The sequence below is a fragment of the Brienomyrus brachyistius genome, chromosome 1 (genome assembly GCF_023856365.1).
Source record: "Brienomyrus brachyistius isolate T26 chromosome 1, BBRACH_0.4, whole genome shotgun sequence".
Lineage (NCBI taxonomy): Eukaryota > Metazoa > Chordata > Actinopteri > Osteoglossiformes > Mormyridae > Brienomyrus > Brienomyrus brachyistius.
Window position 1 is genome coordinate 31,499,855 of NC_064533.1, and position 14,318 is coordinate 31,514,172.

At 42.4% G+C, this 14,318-nt stretch overlaps 1 protein-coding gene across 5 annotated transcripts in view; it reads right to left on the reverse strand.

Moving 5' to 3' along the window:
- The window catches only part of LOC125751539 (transmembrane protein 178B), a 67,213-nt gene extending 59,679 nt beyond the window's left edge, over positions 1 to 7,534 (reverse strand). Inside the window, exons 1-2 of one of the 5 annotated variants that reach the window (XM_049030507.1) lie at positions 7,397 to 7,534; positions 5,345 to 6,057 (exon numbers count right to left, since the gene is read on the reverse strand). In XM_049030507.1, coding sequence (XP_048886464.1) covers positions 5,345 to 5,726 — 382 coding nt within the window. In that variant the 5' untranslated portion in view covers positions 5,727 to 6,057; positions 7,397 to 7,534. Of the gene's footprint in view, positions 1 to 5,344; positions 6,058 to 6,396; positions 6,428 to 6,653; positions 6,834 to 6,894 lie in introns of those variants that run through there. The other 4 variants (XM_049030498.1, XM_049030523.1, XM_049030533.1 and 1 more) reach the window with 4 other exon arrangements.
- Positions 7,535 to 14,318: the final 6,784 nt, after the last annotated feature.

The window sequence follows — 14,318 nt, forward strand, 5'->3', positions numbered from 1 at the left end:
CCCCCCCCCCCCTCTTCCTGCCCCCCCCCTTTAATGAGCAGACTGACTTCACACTTCAGCTCTCTGAATGGGTACTGATTGCTGTCATTTTTCTCAACGCCTCTCGGGGGCCTGGAAAGATGAGCTTTTCAGACCGGTTCGCTGGCCGCAAAGATGTGAGGGTGAGGGAATCTGTGCGCTGCGGTAGATTGTTCCAGAACCTTCCTGGTCAAGGGTTGAACAGGCCAGGAGAACTGTGGTGACAAAAGGGGGCACGGTGGGAACTGAAGAGCGCAGTCACATGGCTGGCATGGCTACGGGCGGCTGACTGACTTAAACGCAGGACATGAGCAGGGCTGTCTCGGGATCTAGCCTCTGTGGATTTATCGGCCATGTAGAAGGTGTAGGGAGAGTGCTGTCAGGCAGCCTGTTAATGTGGAAAAGTCTGGGGTTTAATTTACCCAGCAGCTGCACCAGACACCCCCCACAACTGCCCCCCACCAGATGGACTGATCTCACATTCAGAATTTCTCCAGTTGGACCTTTATTACATGCCACATCTTGTAAATTCATCAAGTGATTATTATTATTAGTAGTAGTAGTAGTAGTAAGAGTAGTAGGAGTCATAGTAGTAGTAGTAGTAGGAGTAACAGTATTATCAGTAATAGGAGTAGCAGTACATGTATGAGCAAGTTAAGAGAAAGTGTATAAAATGTATAAAGAGGGACACGTCTGGCTGGTCCGTCACGCCTGTGTCACATGACCCTCCAGGTTAATCTCTCCTGTGACCACAGGGCTGTCGTACATGTGAGGCTTCCTAGACTCTTTTGCCCTCAAGCTCCTGTCATTCCACAAGTAGAGCATCGCACTAACAATGCAAAGGTCATAGATTCGTATCCCGAGGACAAACATACATTGGACTCTGGATAAAAGTGCCAGATAAATTAGCAAAATGGACGTTAACAGACACATTATGAAAGTTCTGATTCCAATAAGACAAAAACAAATGCAGTTAAAAAAAATCCTATCATCTGTTTTAATTAGGCCTCACAGTTATTACTTACGCATGGGATCTAAGTTGGTGGCACTGCAGATTCACACCTCTGGGTTATGGGTTCGATTCCCGCCCCCAGCTCCGTCTCCATGCTCTCCACAGGTAGGTCAGGGTGCTCCCATAAACATGTGGGTTGGCGAAACTAGTGTGTCTAAGTTACTATAGTGTGTGTGTGTGTGTGTGTGTGTGTGTGTGTGTGCCCTGTGACAGATTGGCATCCAGTCCGGGGTGTTTCTTGTCTCATACTGTGAGCTGCCTGGAATAAACCCAGTGATCACTGCAGCCCTGTAGTGAGTAGGTGGCTTTGGATGGATGGATGGATGGATGGATGGATGGATGGATGGGTGGATGGATGGATGAAAACTGATCTAGTATCTTGATATAATATACAATGTTTCCCACTGTCTCAATTTTAGTACCAAGCTAATAATATCCCTAAATATCAGCATATCTAGTCTCACATTTCTGTAATACATCCTGCTTCCCAAACCATAGGCATTCTATATCCCTAAGCTCCAGCTGCCACCCGAGGCTCGTCACCGTGGAGACGTCACGGCTGTAGCTGCCGAAACATCAACGCTAGCAAATAGGTGGCGGGTGGGCAGGCGTGGGGGGTGGGGATGGGGGGTGGTGTGTGACAGCAGCGGCATGACACAGTGCGTGGCAGACGATCTGTGATCGTGTACACTGTGGCCGGAAGATGCCCCATCCCTGGGGTGCTAAGCACTGGGACTGGTTAGCGGTACCTTATGTGACGAGACAGTCCTAACCCCCATCCATCTCCCTGCTCCCCTCCCAACTGTGCTAACGCTCAAGAAGCTAGTCAGCTCTAAGCTCTGGATGCTAGTCAGGTAGAAGCACTCTGCATACATAGTAACAGTTTCTGTCACTGACTGTAAACAGTCTAGTCTGTTTTTAGAACAGCTAGATCTACATCTTGTGCAAACACACACCCCTGATAAGCCTATTTCTGTGAAATGTTCTGAGCATTTAACGTAATGTTTAAACAGCATAATCAAATCACAGATGTAGGTGTGCAGCTGCTTTCGGAGGAAAGGGTGTCTGGGCTAGGAACACAGTCTGGCGGAAAGCCATGTTTTAACACAGAACTGAGCTCCTTCACTGAGTGGACAGCAAAAGAGCAGAATCTCAGCTGCATTGGTTTGGAACAATTTCTGTGATGGAGTTTGTATTGTGGCTGGAATTCTGTATTCTGGAAGTTTGCACCATGGTGGTTAATATTCTGGCAACTTTCTGTGGTAGTCTGTATTCTGGTGGTTTGCACCTTAGGTGGATAGGCTGTGGTGGTCTGTATTTTGGTAGTTTGCACTTTGGTGGTTTACGTTGTGATGTGTGTAATGTGGTGATTTGCACTTTAGTGGTGTGTCCTGTGGTAGTCTGTATTCTGGTGGTTTGCATCTTGGTGATTTATGCGGTGGTGGCCTGTATTCTGGTGGTTTGCACCTTGGTAATGGATGCTGTGCTGGTCTGTATTCTGGTGGTTTGTAGCTTAGTGGTTTATGCTGTGGTGGTCTGTATTCTGCTGATATGCATTTTGGTAGTTTATGCTGTGATGGTCTGTATTCTGGAGGTCTGCATCTTGGAGGTTTGTGCCGTGGTCGTCTGAATTCTGGTGGTTTGCACTGTAGTGTTGTATGCTGTGGTGGTCTGTATTCTGGTGGTTTGTACCTCAGTGGTGTATGCTGTGGTGGTCTATACCTTCGTTACTTATGCCATGGTCATATGTATTGTGGTGATTTGCACCTTAGTAGTTTATGCTATGCTGGTCCAGATTTTGGCAGTTTCCAACTTAGTGGTTAATGTTGTAGTGCTATAATCTGGTGGTTTGCACCTTGGTGATTTTTATTGTGGTGGTCTGCATTTTGGTGGTTTGCTTTTCTTTGCTTTCTGGTGGTATATGCAGGGCGTTTCATACTCTGGCAGCTGATGTTGTGGTGTTTTGTGCTGCAGAGGGTTGCCCTGTGGCAGTTTGCAATGGTGCAGGAAAAGTGCACCAACAAATTCTCTGTGTGATTTAGCGGTAAACAAGGGGGTTAAAACAAACCTGGATTATTCTAAGTGGATTGTTACTTTTATAATCCACTAACTATTTCATTACTACTTTATTTACTACATTTCATATAAACTATAGTTCAGATATATTTACCTTCTTTGGAAATTTTTGATTTGTGTGAAAAGAGAATTTGGGGCATGAAACAATAGATTAAATGGAAACACATAATTAAACTATTAAACTCGTTCTGTAATGGAAACATCGCCTAACTGAAGAAAGAGAAAGCAGATCCACTATAAAACGAAAATAGATGATAAAAACTCATCCAAACAGAATTAGAAGACAGATTAAAGCTGGAATCGCACAGTCCGTATGAGGCTACACTGGGATTTCTCATTAAGGTACTGGGATATGTGAGTTTCCATTGTAAGTTCACTGGCTTCCCAAGGCAGCCAATTTAGCCCTCCTGAGGAAGAGGGGAATCCCGGCCTGGATTCAGATGAGCAAAGCGGGAGCAGAGTGCCTGCCAGGGGGGTTTGCCACATGACAGATGCCCCTGCCCCCCTGCACTGAGCTGTGCTCCATCTTATTGGGTGTTATGTTTTGAATGTCTTGATAATTTCTGGATTGCCCTCCCCAGGGAATGGAGGGCACAGATGGTGGGGGTGTGGGAAAGAAGATAGATGGATATGTTTGACAGCCTACCCTTTCTCTCTCTCTCTCTCTCTCTCTCTCTCTCTCTCTCTCTTTCTACACGAAGCTGTAACTGGGGGGGGGGGGATTCTCCACTCCAAAGTAAACAGTTTGCTAGCACATATCCAGTAAATCCCACCCCTGGCTCAACACACCAAAGCAAATTGTGTTGCGGAAAACCTCTGTGTATCATTAAAATACACACACATACATACACACAAAAATATACACACATGCATGCATAGACCAAGAAACATGCACACTTGTTCTGCAGAGGTCAGGCTGCTCAGCCACTAAAACATCAGCATCAAATCTTCGTGGTACACTGGGCATTGCTCTTGTACCTTTGAATATGGCTATTTTTATAAACCATGTCACAAACCCCAAAATGCAAAAGCATAATAATAACTCGCCATAATACCCTAGTACCTTCATAGTTGATAACCATGAGACCCTTGATAACCATAAATACGAAGTATAGAAATAAACCAGCCCCTAACAGGTACAATGGAAACCACAACGGCCGCCTGCATTGGGATTCTCTGGTAAGAGCCTCCAAGCACAGTAACTGTTAAGAGTCACACTTATCCAAGCTTAAATACTCAAAACAGGGTGCAATGTCACTGCTGGAAAACACCTGATTTTACCATGTCACATCCGGAACATTTTGAGTGAGACATGCCTTGTTATGCAGATGTGACCATGTTAGGCTCGCTCCAACATCATTAACATCGTCGTGCCATTTCCCTGCCCACTTCCAATCAATCTGAGGCCAACTGTGCTCTCTGCTTGACGTCTTCACATGGGAGCCGAGAGCCAATCACAAACGTTTAACCGTTACCCAGAAACCCCTGCTCCTTGACTGGCGACCAGTTTGGCCAAAGTACAAAATGCCTGCGATTCCAAATAACACAGCGTGTAATGCAAAGTGACTGACTGACAGTCCTTCCTGCACACAACACAGTCCATACAACTCCACTACTGAGAAGATTTCATTCCACCACATCTTAGCATGATGACCCTGACAAATTAACGTCTTAAGAAAGTGCCATATTTAAACAGGAAACATTTAAATGCATGTGAAACCTTCATGGATTTCAGACAAATGGCATCAGAGCCATTCCCTCCTGCAGTATTCCATGTACAAAGATATACATTAGCAGGAGGCAAGAAACGTCCTTCAACGAAACCACAGATTGCTTTTGTGCGCTTCTTTCAAAGTGCTGCAATGTTTAGACTTCAAGGGTAAGGACAGCCAGATGATACAAACGTTATAAAGGTATACTGTGTGTTTTCTGTACATGTTTTCTTTCCACTATACAGAGAAAGGGATCCTGCACAGCTGTGTACAATTTGCATGAAAGAGAAAGGCTTTAAAAATTAGAAGATTGAGTCAATCCTTTAAAAGATCTATCGTCAGTGCCGTCTCGGGCAACTTACTTGCGTGTAAGATTCGTGGTACAGGAAGAAACACTACTTGTAATCTTTCTTCCCATAAAACACGAATTCGCGCGTAGATTTCACGCTCCCTCCTGAATCTAATGATCATACCCGGCTGACGATCACTGTTTTTGATGCAATTCACGCGCGCACGGTGGCTCTACCTTTACGAATGAGGTCCTCGATGTCCTGATCGAAGCCCTGCCGGTGACATTTGCTCCACAGCCCCATGTTAGTGGAGTTGTACTGCCGGCTGCACTCGTCTGCCGCGCTCATGGCGAACAGCTGCCTCCGATTGCGGGTGAGCAGGAGCTTCTCCTCCCAGCGATCCAGCCTGGATCTACTCGCTCGAAGCGGGAGGCTGTTGTTGGGAATGTAAATAAAGCCCGGGTCGTTCCTCCGGTTGGAGAAACTTCTGCAGCGCTCCTTGTATCTCCGGGCGTCCGTCTCGTACCAGTGGTTGGAGCAGATCGCCACGGCCAGCATACCCAGGGCGCACAGCGATAGGGACAGGCCGGCGTACAGCAGCAGCTTCCCGGCAGCCATGCTCGCTTCTTTCAGAGCCGCATCAGCACCACGGAAGCGCGGACAGCTCCCCTGCGTGCAGCCCGCTCAGACACCCCCTTCAGTCCTCTGACCGAGCGCAACCTACAGCCAGCACCGATGGGCTGAACATGCCAGCCAAGTTCATATACGTTGTGAGCCGTAGGCTGGGTCTCAGTGAGAGCAACGGCGGCTGCGCGGCTGCCGGGCGACTTAAAGGATGCTTATCTCACACCCCGCTTCCCATCAATTCTGGAGCCCTTCCTATGCAGCTTGTCTAAACTGAACTGAGATGTGGAAAATCCACACGCAAGTGCTCCTCTTCGTAGACAACCTTTTGACAAGAAAATAAAGAGAGAACAAAGCAGATGCAGGAATCAGACAATATAAAATGACATTATCTGTCAATTCATATTTCCTCAGTAAATGATTGACAAATGTGACTAAAAGATTAACATGTATTGTCAAACGATCAATATCAATAAATAAAACAATCGTTGCATAAGAATGCAACGGAGCTATTGTAATTATTATTATCACTGTTATTATTAATGGTGTTGTTATTATTGTTGTATCAGTTGTTCTTGTTGGTAGTGCTTGAGGTGGAGGTGGTTATGCTATTAAACAACCCTAAACAAATGGCAAATGAGTGCTTCCAAAACCACAATATTACACGAAAGTGCTCGTCGAGGAAGCGCTGGGCTGGAAAGCCGACAGATCCTGCGCAGTGAAGCTGATGTGTTGTTGTCGGCAGATAGTCCGCCACCGCACCCCTCGCTATTTTGGCTAAACAGCCCTACTTCTGGATTTCTGCAATTAGCACGGACTTCCTAGGATCGCGTATTCATGCTCGTTTGTGCATAGACGAAAACGCTGAATACGGGCATACAAAAATAAGCCTAGATATAAATGACATGTCGATGTACTTACATTGTACCCGTCGTTTTTAGATTTACAAAGCAATGCAAATATCACCTTCACAAAAAAAGATAATCGCCTATATAAGGAGACAAATTTGCTTTCTACATTGCACGTAGCTCAGTAAATGCACATTGGACCTTAATGCCAAAAAGAATCAATTCAATGGCGTCAGGAAAGTCGGTCTTCACTATCACCACATGGAAAACAAAAGCTCTCAATTGTTTTCCTTTAAAACAATCATGCAACTCACCATTTGAAACCTGAATTTCCTTGCAGTATCCGTAAACAGTGAGATGCAGGCCTAAGAATAAATCAATATTTTTTTTTACAACTTAAGGTAGCCGGAATCCAAAATTTGGTTTTTACGAGACCTATCTATCGACAATAGGTATCGCTCGCGGTCCGGCTGCTCACTAATCGCTTTCTCTAATTTCTAAGCAGGACGGGAAATGGTACAATTTTCTGAAAACAGCCGATCGCCCCCGATTCCCTCTAAAAAACAACAAATGTCTCCATTTGTAATGAATTGCCTTGTTTCATTTAACGACGGCGTTCACGCAAGGTCGTAGGTGGGTCCGTAGATCATAGTGACCTGCAGCGACGCGAGGAAACGAGGAAATACTCAGCCGAGGACCATGCCCGGTTAAAACGGTGCGCTTAGGCTACACGCCTCTGTCTAGATCCTTCTCCCTTGGAAAGATACAGTGGTGATGTCATGCAGTCAACGTGAAATTCATCTCTTATTAAAGCACCTTCTTAAAGAGACACCGCTGCTTACGTCCAGGCGAAACGAGGGCGAAAGGTGTTCTTCTGCCGGGCAGATGCGCTCCGCTGCATCCGATGCGCCCGCAGCCACCTGCGAAGCGGCGTCTTTGCGCTGTTTGCTATTAATCCCCTGACACGGGAGTAGTGGTGCATTATTGAAGGCCATAGACAGCGTGAGTGTCCGATTCCAATTGATAGTAGAGGCCGATGAATTATTCATCACCTCGCTGATGTCCAGCTGTGTCAGTATTATAAGTTAATTGTAGGATATATGCGTCAGAGCATTGAATATGCTCAAGCGCCTTATTTGTGTTGCCATTTCAGCGGGTATCAAACATATATCGTTTATCGGACATGTCAGGTAAATAGAAGTTAAATGATGTACAAACATCGTCCATTCATTTAAATGCATACTCAGCTCTTTGGGTGTGGCAGATGCGCCCATAGTTTGGTTAGAGTGGTTTTCAATATGACCGATAGAAAACAACGATATCTGCCACTATATATATATATATATATATATATATAAAAAATATATATATATATATAAGCGGTTTGGAAAATGGATGGATGGATGGATATATATATATATATATATATATATATATATATATATATATATATATATATATATATATATATATATATATATATATAAATTGGTGAGTACACTACTTGTACTTCATATATACATGGTTTCACAGCTCATTTTTTTCTAAAAGGTCCAGTTGAAACCATTGCCTATTTGCCGCCACATGCAGTCAGGATTGCAATCAGCTCACTGCGGGGGGGGGGGGGGGGGGGGGGGGGGGCATTGTCCAAAACGGCACTGAATACATCTTCTCGCCCCCTAACTTACACTTAGGGAGGCTCAGTCTATGTGTCTCTGTAGGTATAGCGATAGGCTCATTACCTCCAAAACAGACCGTCTATACATTACCGCGCAGCGCGATTTCAGTTAGAGAAAATGAACATTACAAAGTTAAGCAATTTAATTACCTTGTATTTAGATTTAGGCCGTGATTATAAGTAGCATAATACAGTTTCTCTCCATTTGAACAAAAGTCGGGGAGGGGTGGGTGGAATTAGCAAGCCGGTGTTAGCTTTGTTAATAGTCACATGTTGATTTAATACAATTTATTTTGGGACACAAGCAAAAACATAGTATAAGATAAACCCATGTGTACCTTTGCGTATAAATTTACATACCCTTGTCTACTACTGCTGCTTGGTAAACGCTTTTTTCACGGGCGCCAACATACCACCCATTTACATTATCATCTCACCGCATGGAGTACATGTAAACGAGTAGCTAGAGGTCTGTATCGCTGTACAAATAAGGAACCTTGGAAAGTTTCCCCAAACGATTTGAAAAGCAATCTGCTCATTTCTGGCGTGAGAAGTGTAGAGTATAAGCGCAGCCTCGGGAAAGCGGTTTGAAACCCTGGGGTGTCCCATCAGCTAAATGATTTCAGCGTTGGCCTTCATTCCGTAATCAACACAGGGGCTACAGTAATTAGATATTGAAAGCACGATTATTTTCATTATTTCGATATTTATTTTCTAATAAAGGTACCTTCCGACATGTCACCCTTGAATATTTTAGTCCTCTTATGTGTTAAGTCCTACGTTCTTATTTACTTTATTTAAATAAATAATATATTTGCATGTATTTTTTTTAAAATATTTTATATTCATTACATAGCCGATGTATTTTACTTGAAGTCAATTATATTATATTAACAATACTGACTATTTCTGTACATCATTACACCAGAGTGTGGAAAAAGAAACTATCTTGAAAGAGATGGTCTAATTGACTGATCTCGTTCATGAATGAATTTATAGATAACTTTAACTACAGAAACATATCACTCATTGAACTGAACGACTTTAAAGACGTAGGCCTATCACACATTGGATGAAGTGAACGAATGTTCATTTGAACCAATTGAAAGATGTATCACTAATTAAACTAACTGTAGAATGACTCACGAATTAGTGCAGCGAATGAGATCATTTTGTCGACTTTTAAAATGTGTTCAAAAAGAACGAATCGTTCATGAACGACAGAAATCTTACTTGCACACATCAGGTAGACTGCTTCCCTACTATCATAACTCAGTCAGGAATATTGGGTATTTTAATCACTGCAGTAGCCGTACAAATACCAGAATCACCATATTTTTGTTTCAGCCAATGAAAGTAAATGATGACCATAAATGCAATGAATAGTTGCAAACATAACTGCAAAGAATACTAAAAATGATTGAATTATCAGGGCACTTCCTGTCTTCCGTTCTTTCTCTGTCCTTTTCGCTTCTCGACGGTTTTGGAATCCACTGACATTCTATAATCCAAGTTTATCCCACTGATTTGTATTTACGGACTTGCTCATGCACAGTATTCTCAGCTGACATGATTTTATAACTCATCGCCGCTCACAGTCAGCACCCAACTTGCCCACCTCTGCTCTGAGTTACAAAATATATTAACTTGTCTCCTGCTATTTGAGGACACGTATTATCTTCTATATTTTCCTTATCTCCCGAATTGTGTTAATGGAGACATTCTATGCTTGGAAAGGAAAACGTGCATGAAATACCAATAATCTTTTAGCTCTGCCTATCGCCACAGCGCCACCTAGTGGATACATTAAAATGTAAAATAAAACATGAGAACTGAAATCTGTTTCGTGCATGGGGATTGTCTAAGGAAATAATGTGGTTTTGATCGAGCTAAATCATATAAACAAGTAGATGAAACCGATAAAACAATAGAAGTGCGAATCATTTGGTAGCAGTTCAGAGCGTGGATGAGGCAATCATTTTTTAATCAGATCCGTGATCGCTGTGGAATGATATATATTTTTAGAAGCAAATAATTGTTTTATGCGAAGTCACACTTAATAGATGCTCTGCTGAGGGAGAGGAGAAAGTGCTGCGTTATACTCAGATCAGTGTCTAGGAACTTACGCAAGAGTGTGAAAGATGTGGATCTCATGCATTATTTTAGACTAAAAAATGAGATGATTTTACGGTGAAAATGTGACTCCGTTAGGTGCCATTAAAGTAGCTCCCCCTGGTGGTGTACTTCACTTAATAATAATAATCCATCCATCCATTTTCCAAACCGCTAATCCTATTGGGTCGCGGGGGGTCCGGAGCCTATACCAGAAGCAACGGGCACGAGGCAGGGAACAACCCAGGATGGTGGGCCAGCCCATCGCAGGGCACACTCACACACCATTCACTCACACATGCACACCTATGGGCAATTTAGCAAGTCCAATTAGCCTCAGCATGGTTTTGAACTGTGGGGGGAAACCGGAGTACCCGGAGGAAACCCCACGACGACATGGGGAGAACATGCAAACTACGCACACATGAAACCCAGGCGGAATAATAATACTAATAATAATACATTGTTAAAACCCTACATGAAAGAAAATTAGCAATAGATATTTGATTTAAAATAAAAATATAGATTAATGTTAGTGTTAACACGCAAGATTAATTATTTGATTGCCCCCTTATTTATGTTTTTTTTTTTTTTTTTTTTTTTTTAAAAAAAAAGAAATTACACTTAAAGAAAAAACATGATTTTTACGTTAATTTTAATAAGCCTTTTTGTGAGTACACCGCGGACGACGGGTAAGGCGGAACTGAAATGTTGTGTTTTGTGTCCCTTGTACGGAACATAAATTGGAGCGCATCGGTACGCTGACCCTTGTGTTTGAAAATTTGGATGCCAGTCCTTGCATAAAACGTCTTGGTCTTTGGACAAAATGTTAAAGAAAATCTAAATAAAGTGTGTAATGCTGTATTGGTTTATTCTACATAGGAGGTCACACTGTCTGACAAACGGAAAGATAATTCGGATGGCGCAATCTGATCGGGAAACGTGTGTTGATCAAACTGACAGGATTACGGGCATATGCGTTTCTTAAAGACAAGTTTACACGTAGAAAATCCTCAGTGCAATTTTGTGTATTTCTGTGTTTTAGCGGAACAATGAGACAAACGATAGTTGAGAGGGAAATACATCGCGTTAATAAATCGAATTTATTAACTTGCGAGATATCACTTGTGAAGGACGCATTGTGAATTTGTGTTATTGTTTGTAGATTAAGCCTAACCAGTATTTCCATCATATAAATGAATTTTATGTATTTCCTCCTGCAGTCCAGTGGCATACTGTAACACCTGAGTGTTGAGTGACCCCTAGTAAAGATCTTTAAGATTTTGTGTCTATTACATACTTGCATGCGGTTGTTTTAGCTAGAGTATTGTACGCGAGTCTTAAACCGTTTGTTTGATTATATATAAAATACAAATTTTCTCTTAAGTGTACTCAGCACTAAATACTATCGGGAAGCCGAAAAGTAATTTCTTATTTACTGTGACGTGGCTTTTGTGTTATTTAATTTTATAACTACACTTTTCTTTCAGTATTGCTGTTTTTTAAATCTCTGGATTTTAACCATCACACCGTGACTGCGCGTCCTTGAACTGCAGGAGTACTTGTGTCTCTGTACCAAACAGAGTGCTGCACTTAAACTGCATGACCATGCTGCCTTTCATTTGGCTCTAGTGGAGGAAGAAGCAGTTTGAGTTGGACTAAAATCAGAGCATTTGATGCTCTTTTATGCCCAGCGCTTATAAATTCCCTGGTAGTGTCTGAAGCTGCACTCCTCTTTATCAATACAGTCATAAAACAGAGTACCAATTTGTACCTTTGCTTGTCACTGGGGCTATACCCTCAAGGGTCTGTCAATTGTGCTCTAGCCTTAGATAAATGTGCCTTTTAATCTAAATTAAGGTACAGAAATGGACTCTGACAACATTAATGTACCCACAATGGTAGAAAAATGTTCATCATAGTATAGTTCTTTATGTTAAAAGGTACAAGTACCTACAGCTAAGGGTACTTCCTGCAAACCCTTGAGGGTACAGCCCCAGTGACAAGCAAAGGTACAAACTGGTACTCTTTTGTCTAACAGTGAAGGGACTTAACCTAAAGCACTTCATTAAGAATCCACTTTGTTTTCTGGAAGAAAAGCATTGCAAATGCAATTAAAAATATGGTTTAGTGCAGCTCTTTCCTTCACACATTTGTGTGCATGTTTGTCCCAGCAGAGTACTTCCCTGGTAGTGTCTGACTCCTCTTTATCGGCACAGTCAGAGAACAGAGTACCAATGTGTATCTTTGCTTGTGTGCTTGAGTGCTTCTCATCTACCTGATTGACTGCAGTTTTGCACAGCATCTTCTAAATACTGTAAACACTGTTGCACACTGTTCCTTCATTCAACTGTCCTGTGTGCCTTTAATTGCCCCTCGGGGACAAAAAGTTTTTTTAATTGAACTGAATTAACTAATTAGCATTTTTGGAGGGTTATGGATCTAAAAGTTGCTATTGAACATGACATTTTTGGAGGATGATTTATCCTATGGAAATAATTATCCCAACAAAATAATGAAATAACAGAATGATTGATTAATATCATTTGAGTTGAAAATTAATTAGAATTAGTTTGCTGTAGTGGGCATGGAAAACCAAAGCATTCTAATAGCATTTTTACCTGTTTCAATTGCATGCCTGTGATTTTGTAATTTCAAGGAGCTGCGATTTTAAGCTCTCATTAACTGTGAAGTCAGGATAAGCATTTTGTAACCACTCAGTCAGGGATTGCATGCAGGAAACACCAGCATGAACGTTCAGTCTCCATTATCAAGAATTAAAACCCCACTTTTTCTTGCTTCATCAATAGTCATCCATTCATCCACCGCTATTTCAGCACAGTGGGGCTGGGGTCTACAGAATACCACCCCATCACAAGGCAAACACACATCAGGCAATTTAAAAATGTCTTTGAATTAGAAGAAGCCAGTGTAAAGGAAAGAACTGCATGCAAACCCACACACGGAGTATGGGGAGGATTTAAGCCCATAACCTCAAAGGTGGCAACCAATAGTGATCCCAGCTGAGCTTCCCGGTACATTGTGTAGTTACTGCAAAATTTATATTTGACCAGTAGTACAAACCTCTGATTTCTGTCACATAAGAATAGAAGATGGTTCATGGTAGAGTTTAAATATTTTTGACATCATTTGTCTTTTTTCTTTTTAGACAAATGTCTTTCCTCAAAGGTTTATAGTTTATGCATTTGCAGTGGATGCAAATTTACATAATAACCATAACTACCTTACTTTAAACATCCCAGAAAACATCCATCCATCCATCCATTTTCCAAACCGCTAATCCTACTGGGTCGCGGGGGGTCCGGAGGCAATGGGCACGAGGCAGGGAACAACCCAGGATGGGGGGCCAGCCCATCGCAGGGCACACTCACACATCCCAGAAAACAAATATTCTCTATTTACAGGTATGTTGTACTATTACTACCCCCTGGTGGATAGCAAAAAAATGACACCCAAAATACATTTAGAACAGCAAGCAATGTTTCATTGCTTCACCTTCAAGTTGCAATCTTGCACTAGATTAGAAGTTGGGAGATGCATAGGAGAATGGAAGACACCATTGTTAAATACTTTTTCTACTGTGTCCTACAGTTTTCTTAACTATAGTGTCTCTCTGATGGATAAAGTTTTAATATGAATGACCCGTTTAATTGCATAATCATAAAAATGTCCCATACAGTATCTTGGTGGGGGATGGGGGGTCGTGGACCCCCACTGCAGTCAGCGCAAGGTCACCTGACTATATGTCTTTGAACACAACAGAACTGAAGCTGTGAGCACCAGTGCCGTGTAGCGATTTCCTGACAGGCAGGTGCCAATTGGGAGGGAGTCCCCCTCTGTGAATTTAGCGTGATTGTCGGTGATGGGAAAGGGGCACTTAGACCCTTAGAAGGGCTGCATTTTCTATCTCTCAGGCAAAAGAGGCAG